Below are 17,927 nucleotides of genomic sequence, written 5' to 3'. Positions count from 1 at the left end.
AAGGTTTATGTCTGTAGGGATCCTTTCCACAGTGTTGACAGACACTTAAAATAACAATCTGAGTCTGTCTTGGCAAAAGAAGCACTTTTAGTGGACATACTTTGATGGCATTTGTCCCCCATGATTACGTGGCCGCTATTGCAGCCTGTTTTGCAAATATTTGAATATATTTAACATAGTGAATTAAAGTTTTATTTCAACCAAACCAGCTTTGTTGATACTTGGAACAGTGAAAAAAAGATGGTTACAAGGACAGTTTTGTCGAGTTTCATTTTGTTTATGTCTAGTTTTACTAGATTAATTGATTATCTGCAATGTAAAATGACTGGTTTTTGTCAAGAGTCTGGTGGGCCGTAGCACCGATTTGTTTTAGTCTGAGATCCTGGTGCTCTAGTGAAACATCTAGTGGCAGTAACTTTTGTATATGTAACCTTTAAGCTCTAAATGTACTGCCTGAGGACCTCAGTAACTAAATATCCCTTCCAGACATGTATTAATATATTTATTGGGTGTGAGTGTTGGAATGTCTTGCTTTTTCTTTCACTGCCATATGAACAGATTAGAGCAGTCACACTGTCCGTGTGAGTTGTGCGACTCAGAGAGTTGAGGTCTCTTTTCATAGCAAAAATAGCCAGTGAAAATGGTATATTGAAAGTCATAATGACATTATACCAGCAGCACCTTTCACTGCAGTTTAAACGTCTATATCTGTAGATTATGTCAAAGAATATAAATTTATTTTTTAAAATCAACACCTCCTGTATCTGTTTCAGATTAAAAGCTCTCTGGAGTTCCTGTGGACAGAATCCATTCATATGTTAACAAGGCTTTTATTGTATGGCATTTAACAAAGGCGAACTCAGTATAAAAAGATAGGGCTGGCAGCAGCAGCTCTGCAGCAGCCTCACAACTGACATGCTGTCTAAAGTTTTCCAACTGGATACAAGATGTCTCCTACTTCACTGTAAAGTCCGTTCTCAGTGTATGCGCACTGGTGAGTGGAGGGGAAATTTGTCCACAACTATGATTTGTATTGTGAATTTACAAAGCATAAGGCGGCAGTAGCTCAGTGTGTAGGGACTTGGCTTGGGTTGGAAGGTTGCCGGTTCCAAGTCCCACCGAGCACAGTATGGAGTGTGTACTGGTAGCTGGAGAGGTGCCAGTTTTACCTCCTGTGCACTGCTGAGGTGCCCTTGAGCAAGGCAACCTAACCCCAAGAAACTGCTCATGGGGCGCTGCTAATGTGGCAGCCCATCACTCCACCATCTCTCTCCCTGTTCGCATGTCCACAAATGGAGCGAAGCCTGCGAGCTAGTTCAGGCAGTCAACTCGAGCTGCGCTGCTATACACACATGACATGCCTTATTCCATAATCACTAACGAAGCGCAAAATATCCCAGCTCTCCCTCTGCTTTGTCAATGCCGCTGTTGCCTTGCATCACATCGCTGCTACTCTGTACGCTATTGCTGCCTGCTGTGCTTTAAGCCCCACCACCACCCCAGCATCCATCTGTAAGCTCCGACTAGGGGTTAAGGTATTTGCGCATCACTCCCCAATATCTCTATGTAAACATATCTGCGGGAGTGATGAGGTCGGAGCCTAGATGCCAAAATCTAAATATGCTATACTGCTTTAATAAACATTTCAAACATAAGTTGTGTGACTGAAGTGCATGAAGTGTGTATTTCAGCCTGTGTGTGTGTGTGTGTGTGTATATATAAAATAAAAAAGAGTGAAAAGAACATTTTTCTCCAATAGGGGATTAATAAAGTATATATCTTAAGCAAATGTCTTTCAATCAAATTATTAATATCAATATAAATGAGTATCTCTGGATTTGAGCTGAGTTGGTAGACAAGCATTCCTTATTTGCAGCATGCTCCCAAACCTATTAACAGTTCTCATGGACCTTCAATAATGGTCAAACTATGAGTGGAAGAAAGTCTGGAAAAAACAAAAAGCTAATTCTCCCTGATAATATTATTAGATGACCTCTGTCTTCAGTGATGTTTTTCAGGTAATTTACTTTACACATTATAGACATGGTGGATTTGCAAAGGATTAGATAAATCTTGGTAGAGAGGAGCATGGCTAATATTTTATCACCCATATCTCTCTGGAATATTAATCTTGTCCAATTGGGGCTTCAGCCTGAGTATACTACAAAGAGCAAACAAAACACTGTGATAATTATCTTCCAGTTATATCAATTAAAAAGTTATGAGAAGTCACATTGAACTCAAACTTTTACTCAAAGTAAATTGGTATTTAAACTTATTTTGTCAGTAATTGTATTAAAATAATACTGATGGGAGAGGAGTTATTGCTGAATTTATGCTTGAATTATTGTTTCTGTGTTATATCCACACTCATCACACAGTTTCTCAATTTGGAAGATTTAATCAGTTTTCATGCTTGAACATGTTTATACTGTGCTTTTTTTATGTTTCTGAATCTTTCTTTTCCCCTAATGTCAGCCCAATGTTGTGCCAGCCCAGCTCTCAGTCTCGACTACAGTCTCCATAGTGGTAAAAGGATATATTGTATGTATTTATATAGGATTAGTGTAATCAGATTAATAGTTTGTTGTTGTTTTTCCAGTCAAATAGAACATAGTTACATGGCACATTTGGATTAATAATTATCATTTTCAAACTACAGGAACTCCTTTGGTAAAACTTAGAATAATGATAGGAATACTTGTAATGCTTTCCAAGCAATTGTTTCTTTTTCCAAAATAAGTTTTTCTGGTCTGAAACTATTCTCTGATGTTTTGACACTGTTTCATGGTGTCAAGACATTTTGAAATTGAATGTCCTGTGTAGCCGCAGTGTTTGTTAAGACAACCTCTAGCTACAATAAAGTAAGAAAAAAAAAAAACATAAAATGTTATTTTCTGAACATCTCAAAGAAATATCTGCAGTCGAAGCCTTCATCAGTCTTGAAACACTTGGATGTATTTCTGTAAAAAATAGACCATCCACTTTATAGTGTCACAGCTGAATACCACAGAAAACTGGTCACTTGTCTGGAAGCTGAGGGCCAGAAATCAATATCCATGGCAGGCTGTGAGGAATAAAGCAATGCTGCTAAGTGACAGCATGACACCAGCCCTCTGAACACATTGGGCCTGTTTTTACCTCTCTCAAACTAGTTTCTATGATTTGAGTTCAGCACCAGTATCCATGAAACCACACAGAGTGAAAATCTAGTATTAAGTGCAAAACAATGTGGAGAGTGACACAAATTTAATCCCACTTCTAGAAGAAATTCTAAGACTTTATGCATAAATGTAGGAGCTGCCAGCAGGTGGTTGAGTTACCCAGACAGACATCCCACACACTGCAAATGAGGAAGTATGATTTTTCACTTCAAGTTGACGAAAGGCTCAGAGAGAAGTATCTCCTTGATGGCGGGGGTAACTTTGTGGCTGATTGTTGCTGTGGAGTTGAGGGTCGATATGATTCAGACTTTTCTGATGGCTTGTGAAATGCAACAGTATATGTAACTCTGGATCATCAAAGCCCTCACGAAATCAGGCTGTAAGGCAGCATATTGCTTCAGTCAGAGTTCCTACTATGTAAATAAGGACATCTGACTATACATCTCAGCAAGCACTGAACTGGTGATTTGCAGGTCAAAAGATGTCTAGACGCTCAGGTTAAAGCTAGACTAAATTTGAAAAGCGTGGGTCTTTAGATGTCTGGGTTGCATGTGTCATTTCAACAGCATTCTAATGACTATATTTCAACATGCATACATAATAAATCTGGTCAGTTGAAATAACTCTTATATGTAAACCAAACAACAAAAATATATTTCAGCACACACCAGGATACTATAAAACACTGTTTTATTATATTTAAAACTAAACAAAAAAGAACAAACTGTGTGTTTTGCATGTTACTTTATCAGATTTTTTTCTCAGAATCTTATGAACACTTTTTTCAAGTAATAAAACAGTGTCACTCCTAATATCCTAGTGTGCGCTGGACAGTGTTTTTGTTGTTCGGTTTGCTCTGCACCAGCTGGCACCCATAAGAGAAGCACTGCTGTGCATGGGGTATTTTACATTTTTTTAATAACTCTTACAGGTAACCTAGATGTCTAAAATAATTAGCTTTTTAATCAAATGTGGCTCAGTCCTCACTAGTTTCAATTGCCCAGCTACTTCAACCAATTAGAGAGCTGTATCTGTAAGATATTTAAGGCTTTGATAGTTTATATGCACTGCTAGCTGCCATAGACACAAACAGAAGAAGGAATTTGTTTCCTTATGATTGTCACAAATGAAGCTCCACAAAAAAATTATACGTGAGAAAACCTGACTGAAAGACTGTGACAGCATGTTTTTATGTATATCAGGGTACATTTTGGAACAGCAAGTGCTGCTAAATGTGGAGATATGTCAGACTTAACAATTCATTATGAATGGAGAATCATTTGGCTGTGCAGCACGAAAATAGATTAGAAACTTCTTTCTAATATTGTTAGAAAATGGTTTACTGTTTCAAACTAATTGGACAATCCCAGGCTATACGATTAATATAAGGGAATTCTGAAAGTGATAAATATTACCTGTAAATAAAAGAAGATTGCTGTATTGGCTGTATCACAGACGGTAACTGCAATTTGTCTTTTTGCATATTACAGCACTTTGGCAGTGTTTGGAGGAAATGCAGACTGAATACAAGCCGGCCTCTGGCTCCCAGAAGGAACACGCCCTCCTGTTAGTATGAGACACTGAACCAACGCTTTCAGGTTTACCTGCCACTCCAGATTGTATTACAGACAAGCAATGGCAGAATTACTTTACTTCATGATTTGATTATTCTCTAAATAACCTTTTTTCCATTCACAGACTTGCTAGATTAGCTCTCTGCGTCTATTTACAAACTTACTGTCCATAGAGGACGTTTTGTTTAGTTCTCACACAGGGATTAAATAAGGCCTTACTAGATTCTCTAGCTCGGGGTAATCAGCTTGGAGTCATCAGTTTTAATAAAAAACAACAACAACAACACAACATTACAAAATTGAATGAGGAGCGATTCACAAAGTTACCGAGCCTGACGTCATCTCTTGCACGAGCAACCCTGCTGACAATAAACAGCAATGCCAGAAATCATATCCAGCACAACAGCCTCGATGACACTGTTTGCAGCCAAACCCTCATCACAAAAACATTGTTTCAAATCCACTGTTTCATATGGCATCTAAAACCCATAGACTTTCACTTTAAACCCTGTCAGTGCAAAACTACCTGAAACTTGCAGAGACAAACCTAAGGAGCAAAGAAATAACTCATCAAAACAGTTTGGCTACAACAGATATCCAAATATTTCCACTATTCAACTCAGAAATGTCAGTTTATCTACAGCATTTTGTTAAACTGGGAAAAGTTTACCTATGTATATGCTTTTGTGTATTCCTGAATTGATTTCAGCAGTGCAAAAGCAGGAGTGCTTCTCCATTTGGAACAAGCTTACTGTCAATGTCAAGAAGGCAAACACTGACTCGACTCATTTATTAAATGCAGCAAACAATAAATAGTAGTTCCACGATTCCAACTAATTTTCATTTTCTCTTTACCCTGCTTACAGTAATATGGCAACAAGAACAATTTTAAGGGAGGAAGTGTTGGTTGGTTGCTATAAATGAGCAAACAATAAAGTGCATTTATTTACCCTTGAATAAGTTTTTGACACTGATTGAGAAGAAGAGACAGGTCCACAATCTGTTAACCCTCCAGCTCACCCTGACCCCGATATGATTGACCGCTACGCTGTCCGATGAAATGAAGTGTGTGTGTGTGTGTTTTCTATAGCGAAAACAAGGATTCACTGACAAGCCTTCCGAGTTTCCTCCTGATCTCAGTGGAGGGAGAATCAATGCTGCGTGTGGAGAGTGCTGAGATCAGAGACGTTTTGGTGCTGGAAATTGTGTGAAATGAGCATGATGTCATAAAATGAAAGTACATGCCCACAGCATGAAAAGTGAGAGAAATACAAAAGGATTATGTGAAAGAAGCCTAGAAACTGGTCTGACACTGAACTAGCAGGGTGCATGGGCAGGGTGGCATACTTCTGCCTTCAATACCAACTAAGGGACATTTTCAATCAACACATCGTGAATCAACACACACGTTTATTAACACAAAGTTTGAACCCTAATCTAAGCTATATTTTCCTGATCAGCCCCATTTATAACTGTTTATCTAAAAATAGGCACAAGAAACTCACATTACTAAATGTGTAACTAAATAGGTGTTGATTGTGTTGGTAGTCTTGTATCAGCTCTTAGAAATGTCATCAATTGCTGCTGGTTGCGCCTACTAAAATTATATTATTCCTGTGAAGCTGCTCTGTTGTATTTTCAGTTCAGATTGTTGGGGGCTCATCTGGTTCAAACATATAGTTTATGACTGTGAGATTTTGGGGCTATTTTTGCACAGTGTGCCATGTTTGCATATTGCCATAGCAACCTAAGACACATGGATTGTTGTCCTGATTTTATTTGCATCTAAATGAAATTCCCAAACCATCCCAGTGCCTGGACTTCAGTAAAAAAAAGTCCAAATAAACTGGTGATTTTTCTCTGTTATTTGATGTTTTGTGTAACTTCAGTGTTTGCACAGTACATCATGTGTATATCTACATGTAGATATGTAAAAAAAAAAAGCTATTTTAAACCAGATTTCAACATGTCAAATTTATACTTTCACAATATCCACTGGAGGAATATAATGATAATAAAAAGTTGTTTCCACATATAATTTGTTTTAGAGTTCATGTTCAGTTCACAATCATTTTATGAATGTTTTCTTTTTGTATTAGAAGCACAAAGAACACAAATGTCTGCATCATTTTGAGCTGCACAGTTTTCTTTGGGAGCCAAAATAGTGACTTTGTTGTTTCTTTGTTTTGTTAACAAATTTCTGGTTGAAGTGCAAGGAAACTTAATTTCCCTGAAATACAAAAAAAAAAAAAAAAAAAAATCATACATGATTTAGCCATGGAGTTAGAATTCTTTAGCCTGCTATCACCTGAGTAATTCACAAATGCAAATTAGTCTGGAACCTCTCAGTTCATTTTCAGTTCTCGAGGGGTGTTATCAGCAGGTGCAGACCAAAATGCCTCGGGACACAATTAGATAGATCTACAACCAAATAGAGCAATGAAGTGTGTGACGTAGCGCTGAGCAACACATGCAAGTTGGAGAGGTGCTTGGACCGATTTCAAGTTGGAAACAAAATTACTCCAATTACAGCTAAACAGTACACTCAAATGTGTTTCTAAAAAATGTAAAAAGTGTGTGTAACATTTATGACGATCTATTGGAAGAAGTGACCTTACATGGAGTCCACCTTGTTGAACCACCATGTATCTACAGTCGCCCAATCTGAAACTATACAATGCTAGATGCTACATCCTGGCAGTTCAAGGGTAAGAAAGAGGTAATGCAATAACAGAATCTTGACTGTGTAGTTTGCCCTGAACGGACCTGCAGGCTGGAGGCAATTAGATAAACATTCAATCGATCAGAGAAGAAAATGTGTGACTTTTTAAATCTTGCCAAGTGACGCTCCTCTGTTAATCATCATATGAAACCCACCCTATATTTAAACAGCTGTGATTGACCCGACTGGATCCAGAATTCATACCAGTGGCTCCCTAACTCTGGGTCGGACCAGTGTAATGGGTCACAAGGTATATATGAGATTATTGACAGCATGAAGGCAAACAATAAAAAATAAAAAATGCACAAACGTTTTGTTTTTATAGAATCTTTCATTTTTCTTGTGAATCACAGGATAATATTAAATCATCATGCCACTAAATGCTCCGGGAATTGAAAGTTTCTACGTAGCTAACTCAATTTGTAAACCAATGCAACCTGCAAGCAACGGCAGCAAATTGACATTGCTTTGCTTTAAGAGGTCACAAGCTGAATAGAAATTGGGCACCACTTCTTTATACCATCCAAAAGTTCCTAGATACCAGTCCTTCACACATGCAGTTTGAGTGGCACATGCATTACTTTGGCAGTAAAATATAAATATAAGTATGTGTACTGTCATAACATTTTACTGCACTTTAATCTATTATTGCCATCTAACTAGACCTTTTTCATTTACAATAAACACTGTCACTCTTGCTGGATGTCAAGTCCACCATCGCTCTTGCGTAACAAGTCAGGGCTGCTGTCTCCGATATGTGAGTGCAATCGATCAGGCTGTACATCACCTGCCGGTTCCGTGCAAAAAGTGACATCGCATGCCATCACTCGTCTCACCCCATTTCACTTAAACCTCTATTTTTGACAGTCCACTTATGCTCTTAGTGCATGTCAGTGATCATACTGTATGTGTGAAATTAGTTCTGATACAGTCTTGATGGCCTATTTGTGTTAATGCAGTGACTATTCAATATACTAGTTGAGAAGCGAGAAAGTCATTTATTCTTGAAGGAAATATTGTCATGCAGCCTAGTGTGCTGTGTAGACAAACAACAAAAAAAGCTCATTTATAAGTTATTATAAGGCAGAAATGCAGGGATTATTGCTCAAATACTAAGAAAAGTCTCAGATGGAAGGCATCATTAGATTTAATGTCTTCAGTACACTCTACCTTTGATTTATGCAATTTCCTTTCTCATTTTATCTGTGCATCTGTGCTTTGTTACTGTTTGAGGTAAAGTGTTTTTACTTAACTGAAAAGACATATCTAATGTCATCATATCTTTTTAATGTTTACATTTTATTACTTTCTGAAGGTCATGAACAAGTAACTTTGTAGCATCAATCAGTGGTTCCTTTATAATAAAATAAAAAACAGAATCCTTTCTATACTATAATATTTAACCTATCTGAACTTCAGTGGTTTCATCTGCTTTGTCTTTGTCAGTTCAACACACATAAAAATGCGGTTTCCATTTTCTGCCTACTTCAGTTTCTTTTTTTCCGGTAAGAGTATCACAGAGAGATCCAGTAAATGCTCTGATTCATGATTTTTTTCTGTCGTTTAGCCGGTGAAATTGCATCAGGAAGACATGAAAGGAAGAAGACAATGATGGGAAGCCATTTTAGACTAAAAACATCAGCATCAGCAGCAAGGAGCTGAGTGTGTGGCAAAGCTGTCTATTACGATGCTCTGTGAGAATCTGATGAATCCCAGCAGGATCCAAGCCAGTCTGTAAATCATTCTCCCTCAAAATACTCATAATAAGCCCTGAAAGCAAATCATTGATAATGAGTTCACTGTGAATTGTGGCCATAAAGTTTCCCCACTGACACCACAACACAATTCACAGTGATGTGCAACATAAAAACACATTTTAAAACTAATACTGATGTAAACAAAGGATACGGATAGGTTTACAGATATTCATTTCAGCTCTATCAGGAATTGGAATATACTTTACATGGCCAAAGAATTGCAGATCTGAATAATGCTATCATAAAATACAGCGTATATACTCTACAAAGTTTTTTTTTAGTCTATACTAAGTTTTAGCTAGGTATACCAGTTTATTAGACTGCAAAAATTCTTACCATCATAGAGGTTATAATGTATAGTTTGTGTCATTTATGTTAGGGTTAGGGTATACTGAGAGATGTTGTTTTTTATTGATTTAATGAGATAGACAATACATTAGAAACAACGTCTCAGTTTAATGCAACTGAATTCAATAATGCCACAAACTGCAGCCTTTAAAATGGCCATACAGTTGAATCAACACCTTTCTAAACACATTAGATATTAATCTTCATGAAGGTAGGATTTATTGCAGGGCTGTGGTATTATACTGCATTAGTTTTAATTAGGTGTAAAATCTCCCTTGGCCGATTGACAGAAAAAGAAGAAGACATATATTGATGTAAAATATGCATTATTTCACATGAATATTCAATTTCTCAAAAAGGGAAATAACACTTTTTTATTTGAGGTGGTTTCAAAGTGTTCTCTGTATCTTGGACTACAACTTTACACATCATTTATTCTCATAATAATGTCTACATGATACTGTTAACATTTTTTATCTGCTTCTGGTGGACTGAGTTGTTCAGATTGCGTTCTTGTTTCAATTTCCTTTATTGATTAACTATCAAATTACATAAATGTTAAATTATTGATATAGTATGGAAACCCATAATATCAATGCATAGTTACTTCTACCACCAGAAAAAAAACATGTTTCAGATTATTTGAGAGTGGTGTTCAATAATTATAAATATTTCATTATGTGAGAATATTGTCATATGTCTGTCCTAACTTTCTAAACAGTTGAGAGCGTACCATAAGGCTGAGGAGAGTGGAAACTGTGGTAGTAAAATGATAATGCTTAAACACTTTTGACCTTTGAGTTTCTGCACACAAGAAATTTTCTATAACTCACACAAGTGTAATAGATGCAGGGAAATGTTTCTCATGATTCCCTGCATGTAGCCACGACTTAAATGTCAGAGTGTTACCGATGTCAGAGAAGTTTCCAGACTTCTATTGACCACAAATGACCCCTTCTGTATGTGATTATAATGTCCTCAAACCTGGAGTGGCCCTTTTCCAAGATATGTAGATCTGAACGAGAAAAAGGTAAACCTCAAAATGTCAACAATGAAGCACTCATATGATACAGGAGCCATGGTTCTATAAAAGGTGCTTTTCGTTAGTACCGCTTTTGGCCTCGCCCTCCTGCCGGCAGAGAAAATCTCAGTTATTAACCTCAATGCAGTTGATGTGCAAAATAATTTACATGGCAATTCTAGCAAAAATGGCTGTTATTTTTTTTAGGTCTCTTCAATTACAGCGCAGCTAACTATAATTCAGGTCAAACTGTTGGCAACGCTATTTGCCAGCTCTTTGTTTTGGCAAGATTAGTGTACATCGAGGATTGACTTATGGTAATGAGTTTTAGCAGAAAACTGAACTGCGTGTGACAAACATTAGAGCAAAGATAATTTTCACGCCTCCCTGTCAGAGTCTGGGTACTTGTTTTATTTCCAAATCAAGATGTTGTTTAAGGGTAAAGGAATCCTTAATTGTTCATTACAAAGTCAAATCATGGCCTCCTTTATGGGTCATTTAGTCAGTTAAACCGATCTGCCTCACAGTAGTGCCAACATGTGCAACCTCCTACTGTGAAAATTACTTGATTGATTATAAAAGTGTCTCTACATTTACCTCTGATTACCTCCTACAGAGTTAAGAATGCAAGAACAAATTCAATAGATAACATTCACAGACATTCATTTAAATTGAATTGCTCCCTGAGATACTTCTTTTTAAGTGCATTAATGAATAAAATAACTTCTTATCTACTTCTTATCATGAACATCCAATGATGCCATTATATAGCCCTTCCTGCCATGTAGGTCCACTAGAGAAGTGAGTGTGATAATGATGGCAAAATCCTGTGCAACAAAAAGATACTGGAAAATTAGCATTCAGGTGAAGGTCCATTCAGTAATATTACAAGTACAAATCAAGGCGGTATATGTTTTTATATTATTTTGGTTACTATGTTTCTGAAATTTAACAATCAGCTTTGTCTTTGGCGTTTGTTCCTTTGGTTCTAAATCTACTCCATTTATTGTAGTTTGAGAAGAATGAAACTGATATAGTTAACTAAACAGGTGTTAAGCAAAGCAGGGAGTATGTTCCCAATCGAAAATATCACAGAACCCTATTAATCCTATTTATAAAATGTGTGATAACCAATTGGAATAATTTAATCAGCCGATTGAAGTGACTTTTGGATAGCTGAGGATCTGGCTGCTACAAGGTGTGGTGGTAACTATTTTAGAGTTCTACAACATAAAGTTGGACAACTTGTTAAGTTTTACAGTGCACTGTGGAATTTGAACTGAAGTTCTGTTTGCATTCAGTTTTACTCATCAAAACACACTGTGTGTAAACTTGAGATCTAATAAACGTATTAAATGCATTTTCTCCATAATAGAACAATTGCAAAGCCATTTATTTTTGGCATTATAAAACCTCCACTACCTACATCCATGATCACTAGCTAGCACTATTCTTCTTCCTAGCTTTAGAAGGCACATTGTTCCCTGTAGTGTAGTGGAATAGTGTGAAACCATTTGGAGGATTGTGTATCGCATTACTTGCATCTATGAGACAAATAAAACAAGGATCCACTCCCAAAAAAATACATAAAACAACAAAACAAATAAAACTGCTCCATAGCACTACTAAATACTCCACAGGGTACAATGGTCTAAAAATGTTAATCTAATGTCACACAACTGTATGATTTCACACAACACAGCACCCCCAAGGAGTGACTGATTACTACTGTGATGTTTACATGTATGTCTAATAAATCCACAACAACGTTAATTCTGGCAGGTACTTCTCTCAGCAGTTTGATCTCAGGAAACTGATGACATTATGTCATTGTTTGGTTCTTCATTTGGAGCACTTGATCATGTTACCAAAGCAGAGTTTAGTCAAAATTGGTCTCAAATTAATTTGAACATCTGGCGAAAATCAGTTTTCTCACTGCAGCAGTGAGCAATATGGTGTGGCAATTTTCTCTCTTCATCATCATTTCTCATGATCTTGTAATATTAAATAATTTAAATAGCCTGCCTGCAATTCATGAAGACAAACAAAACAACTATAGTAATATGACCCTTACAGGGCATTATTAGCCTTTGAAAGCCTATGCATATAATACACAAGGTATCATGTGTTCCTGTGCCAAAGATCATAAGGGAATTCACGTCATGGAAAAAAGTTGTTTTATAGCTAATTTTGATTTTGATATCTTTAAGGTTCCAGATGTCAAGTAAATCACCTCAAAAGCTTATCCACTGAATACAAGGCATGCAGTCAAAATGAATTAAAACAATTTTCTAGTGAAAATAGAGTAGAATAGAATAGTGAGAATGGAGTCAGTCTATCTGTGCCAAAAATGCTTTAAAATCATGTCTCAGTGCAGGCTTTTTTCACGGTCCACAACTGAGTAAAGTCTTCCATAACATGCAGTAAAATCAATTAAGTGGCTGGTGCTGCATGATTTCATTTCATTTGTCACAGTATTAGTCTGCAGTAGTTTAAGTTTGACCTTTTTCATGTTATATAGCTGACAGACAAATCAAATATAACAATAGGAACATCCGACCTATAAAACATCTTTAAAAGCAGCTCTTGCCAATGTAGCTATGATGCATTTAATGGACCTGTGTTGTTTTGAAGTTTTTGTTGGGAGTATTTTTTATTCCTACAGATAACAAGCCAAACGGTAGATAATGCGGTGTCACATATTTTCAGTACAGCTACAGTGGCATTTGCTAGCAGAACTTTTTCCCTCCGAGCTGTCTAAGGCATCAGCAGTAAATGTCAGATTTTGGTGTCAGCCCCTCAGAATCAAAGAGAAAAAAAAATCTTTTTAGACAAACTATTTTGTGCTGATGTTCAACAATGATGCAGAGAGAAATCCATAACAGTAGAAGAGAGACCGAATTCTCAACCAACATAAGCCACGACAGTCATGATCACGAACATGATCAAAGACACACTCCAGTGTTTACAAAGTAGTCGGTAAAATAGATATATTCATGCCAGCGTATGTCCACCTTTGATTGAAAGCAACCAGCTCTCCCCCGAGTCTCTAGAGATTGTAAGAAGGCATTTGGCAGACACAGAAAATCATTAAATGAAATGGAAGCAGACAAGATGGGGAAGTGGGTTCCTGATCAGTAAATTAGAGTAAATCCTTCCTTTATGGTTACATACCTTATGAAGGCATAAACTGAGAATTAATGATGTTGAATGCAGATTTATATAATGTAGTGAGATTCAAACCAGCCTTAAGATACATTTCAATGACTCACCTCTTGCTGTAAATCCTTGATGATTTTGGTCTTTTTCTCCATCTCCACTTTAAGAAATTTGATCTGAAGACAGAAGGGACAAAAGAAAGATCACCATACTGAATGCCCGGCTGCATTATGTGTGGTTTTTTCCAACTCAGTGAATATATTTAATGATGGTTATGGATGTTGAGTATGCCCATTTAAGCAGTGTACATGAAATAAGTGCATTGAATGAAGCTGATTATGGCAATTAACAAAAAGCTGTGTCAATGTCTGTCTCTCAATAGAGTCTGACTTTCCCAGCAGGTCTATGGCCCTCATGCAACATTTGTTACTACACATGTCTTTTAAATGGGAGGGCACTGTACATTTAAGCAAACATTAATCAAACAGGAGTAAAAAAAAATAAAAATTAAGACAAATTTCAGCCACAGATTACAATCCAATAATGAACAACTACTATATTTAGTATGTTAAGGAAAAGCCCCGCAGGTGTTTTTCTGTGAGAGGTGGAAACATAAAATCTGCTGCAGAAACTGTAACGATCCGTCACATACGACAAATTGGTAGACAGTTTTTATTTTAAAAATGCAAACAGAAACACAAATATAAGTTTGAACATTCCTTACACTTTTTGAGATAGTGGTGACTAACAATACAGTCGTTAGTCACCACTATCTCATTTTATCCCATAAGAATACACTATAAATGTTTCTTAGCTCTGAACAATGGAAATACTGGACCAAGGAAAAGTGACAGATTATCATTTTACTTTTTGAATCTGTATTGTAACAACAAGTGTTTCAGTGAAAAAAAACAAAAAAACTAAAACGACTAGAAAAACTTGCGCTGTAGCCTCATACTGACAGATTATTACCTATTTACAGCAGCGTGATGGTGTGCGAGAGACTGACTCAAAATAAACTACAGTGCTCCCATTCATCATAATGAAGGAACATGTCACTCAATGCAACAGTGTGGCTTATTGATGGGATTTTTTTTCTTTGGCTAACAATGAAGCTCTTTGGAACAAGAAGCTATATAAGGATTTGGATATGCCAACTAGTATGCGTTCATTGTTGGTTTTGGTCTTTTCATACATGGGATTTGTTGAGTACAGGAAAAATAGACTTATCCAGTAACCAATATTAGTAATCTTGTTTTATATTTTATATGTCAGGGTAATACCATAAGTAAATGTTTACAGAAGCAAAAAAAAGCTTTTTTTTTTTTCACTTTCTAGCAATGCACTCTGGGGAACTGTGAACTAGACCACACCAGTTGACTCACATCCCCAAGCAGGGCATGATAACATCAAAGGTCATGTTCAGTCACTGTCAATGCCCCTGAGAATAGTAAAAAAAAAAATGTATAGACACATAAACAAAGAAAGAATTTCCTGGTGCAACTTTCAGTCTGATAATTAATTTCATTGAATAAAAAGGAAAGCAGCCTTTATGCATTAGCAGTTAAGCGTATTGAATGCTTGTGATTATGTCAGTGCAAGTAGTAAAAACTGTTTTCGCATTTGATTAATTGTCTTTAATTTAACCAGTATGAGCAGTGTTGGTGAGTTTACATCCAGACAGTATATGGAGGTTTCTACCATAAATGAACACTGTTCCTTATAAACTGACAGTGGTGCAGAGCCCCCATTGCTGTAATGAAACACAGTTTTCACTTTTCAACTGGCCACCCATCAAGGCTTAAAGACTTTTTAACTCTGATAAAAACCTCTGTCACATATTATATTTCTCTCGTGTCTTACAAAGTTAGTTTAGCATAAAAAGCCTTCTGAAATGTTCCATCCGAGACTGTCTGATTGCGGCACATAAGATACGCTGAGGCATTTTTTCCTGCAGTGAGCGACTGCCTATTTTCCACTGTGTGCCTGATTTAATAGCCCATATGCTTATCATGTCAAAGTGATATCTTTGTTTATCACAATCCTTTTATCATGAGCTCAGCATGTCTTGCTGGTGCAGGCCTGTGGCTTGTGTTCAGCAGCCAGACAGAGGTTCAAACACCAACTACAGATGGCAAACTGCTGCCATGGGCTACCATATATTTAAAAGAATGAATTCTCTGTGTGTGAGAGAGACAGACAGGTCATGGTTTTGCCCTCGTTCTGCTTTTCATTCTGAAAAGGTGTTTTTTTTAAGCATTGTGTGTCCTTGAGAGAGGTCATCAAGATAGTCTGGAGGACTAAGAGGAAAAGATTCATGGGGCTGGTGACCTCATACCAGGTATGCACCCTAGGGAACTGTAAACTAAGCCTCACCAGTTGACTCACATCCGCAAGCTGGGCATGATAACATCAAGGTTCATGTTTAAGCCTTTCAGTCACCGCCACAGCCCCAAGGAATGGTTAAAAAAAACACCTCCTGGTGCAGCATTTTGGTTTTTATTTAAAAGGAGTAAAAAAAGACGGGCAACATAATAACTGCTCCTGTACATAAATAACAAAGTGTGCTAAATGCAACTATTTTTTTTTTCATTATTCAATGTATTAAGGGACAAACATCAGGTAGCTTTAGCTCTATATGGATTCTTGAATGTAAATAATTCTAGGTAGGAAAATGAAGCATAGCATGAGCTACGTGTTGGACTATTGCAGTTGGACTACTGAGCTGTATATTTAATGCTTTTCATTTCATTGTAACTTGAATATGTTTGGAGTTTTGACTGCTGATCAATCAAATCAAGCAATATGATAATGTGAAATCACTCATTTTGAACATTTTATTGGAAACAATTAAAATATAGTTGTGGCACTGAAATTATGTTGTAGTATCTCTATATTTTGAATGTGACCAAGATGTTAGAGAGGCACCTTGCTTGCAAAAAACCTTCTACTTTTTATGTTCATTTGGTGAACAGAAGCGGCATTACATATTTACATTTTCACAACCAAGGTCATCCTGATATTTCTTAACATTGATTCTCTGTTGGGTTTTTGGAAGTCCTGTTTTGCCACTGAATCTTATGTGAACACAAGAACTAAATCAGATACAGTATCTCATGGTTCTGCTGAACATCTGTGGCATTTGCATGCTGCAGAGGTGTTCTTTTCTTTCTTTGAGATCTTGAATCTCAGTGGGGGTGATAAATACCATTTACCAGAACATAAATGTCAAACTCAAATCATAAAACCTAGCAACTGGGATTTGCCATTGGTTTCAGCAAAATGGCAAGAATGTCACCTGAAATGTTACTGTAATATTGTTTGTCTCACAGAGTGCAGATGATTTGATTGTTGATCGTAATGTCAAAGCAAAAATTAAACCTCGTGACTGTGCATAAGAAACCAGGACTATTACAGGACAGGCTTTTCATTGGCATATATTGAAAAACCCAGGAGAATTCCAGGGCAACTGTAGCTGCCGGTGCAGCCAGACGAGCTTCATGCTGATTTGTGGATAAGGAGTTTGCTTGCGGAACAAGAGGTGGTCTCTCTGAATAACATGATGACACAAATGTGGGAATACAGTAAAACAAGAGCACATGCACAAACACAACACAAAACACCTCCATGGACTGGCTAAAATGTATTTTAAATGAGTGCAAACATTTGTCCTCTGAAAAATTTGCATTTGTTGCAAAGCTATTCTTTTTGTTTCTCATGAACTACTGGCACATTTTGTGACTTAATACCAAATACCTCAGTTATGTCTGATTATGAGCAGAGTATCATGCATATATAATAATGATTAATCGATTTGTTGCTATTATTATAGTATTATTATTATTCTATTCTATTCTATTCTATCTATATTCTATACTATTCTACTATTAAGCAAGTAGTCATCAAGCAAAAATGCCAAACATTCATCTGTTCCAGCTCCATAAATGTGACAATTTGTTACTTTTCTTTATCTTATAGTAAACCAAATATTTTTGGATTTTCAATTGTTGGACAAACAAAATAAGAAATGTCAGGGCAGCATAGATGGATAGAAGAACAAGAGGATACTATAGATGGAGAGATGGATAGATAGATCGATAGATAAGTTAATATTCTTAGGTTATAATGCTCTTGTCCAGCCCTATTTATTTTTGCATGTGAGTTGACGAAGGACACAAAGCT

At 36.7% G+C, this 17,927-nt stretch overlaps 1 protein-coding gene across 2 annotated transcripts in view; it reads right to left on the bottom strand.

Annotated features, from left to right (window-relative positions):
• luzp2 (leucine zipper protein 2) overlaps nucleotides 1-17,927 on the bottom strand; it is a 145,280-nt gene that overhangs the window by 49,729 nt on the left and 77,624 nt on the right. For both annotated transcript variants that reach the window (XM_051378945.1, XM_051378944.1), the window contains exon 5: nucleotides 13,859-13,921. In XM_051378945.1, coding sequence (XP_051234905.1) covers nucleotides 13,859-13,921 — 63 coding nt within the window. The remainder of the gene's footprint in view (nucleotides 1-13,858; nucleotides 13,922-17,927) is intronic.

The sequence above is a fragment of the Dicentrarchus labrax genome, unplaced genomic scaffold (genome assembly GCF_905237075.1).
Source record: "Dicentrarchus labrax unplaced genomic scaffold, dlabrax2021, whole genome shotgun sequence".
Classification (NCBI taxonomy): domain Eukaryota; kingdom Metazoa; phylum Chordata; class Actinopteri; family Moronidae; genus Dicentrarchus; species Dicentrarchus labrax.
Note: the sequence above shows the minus strand (reverse complement) of the source record. Positions and strands in the feature narration are given on the sequence as shown.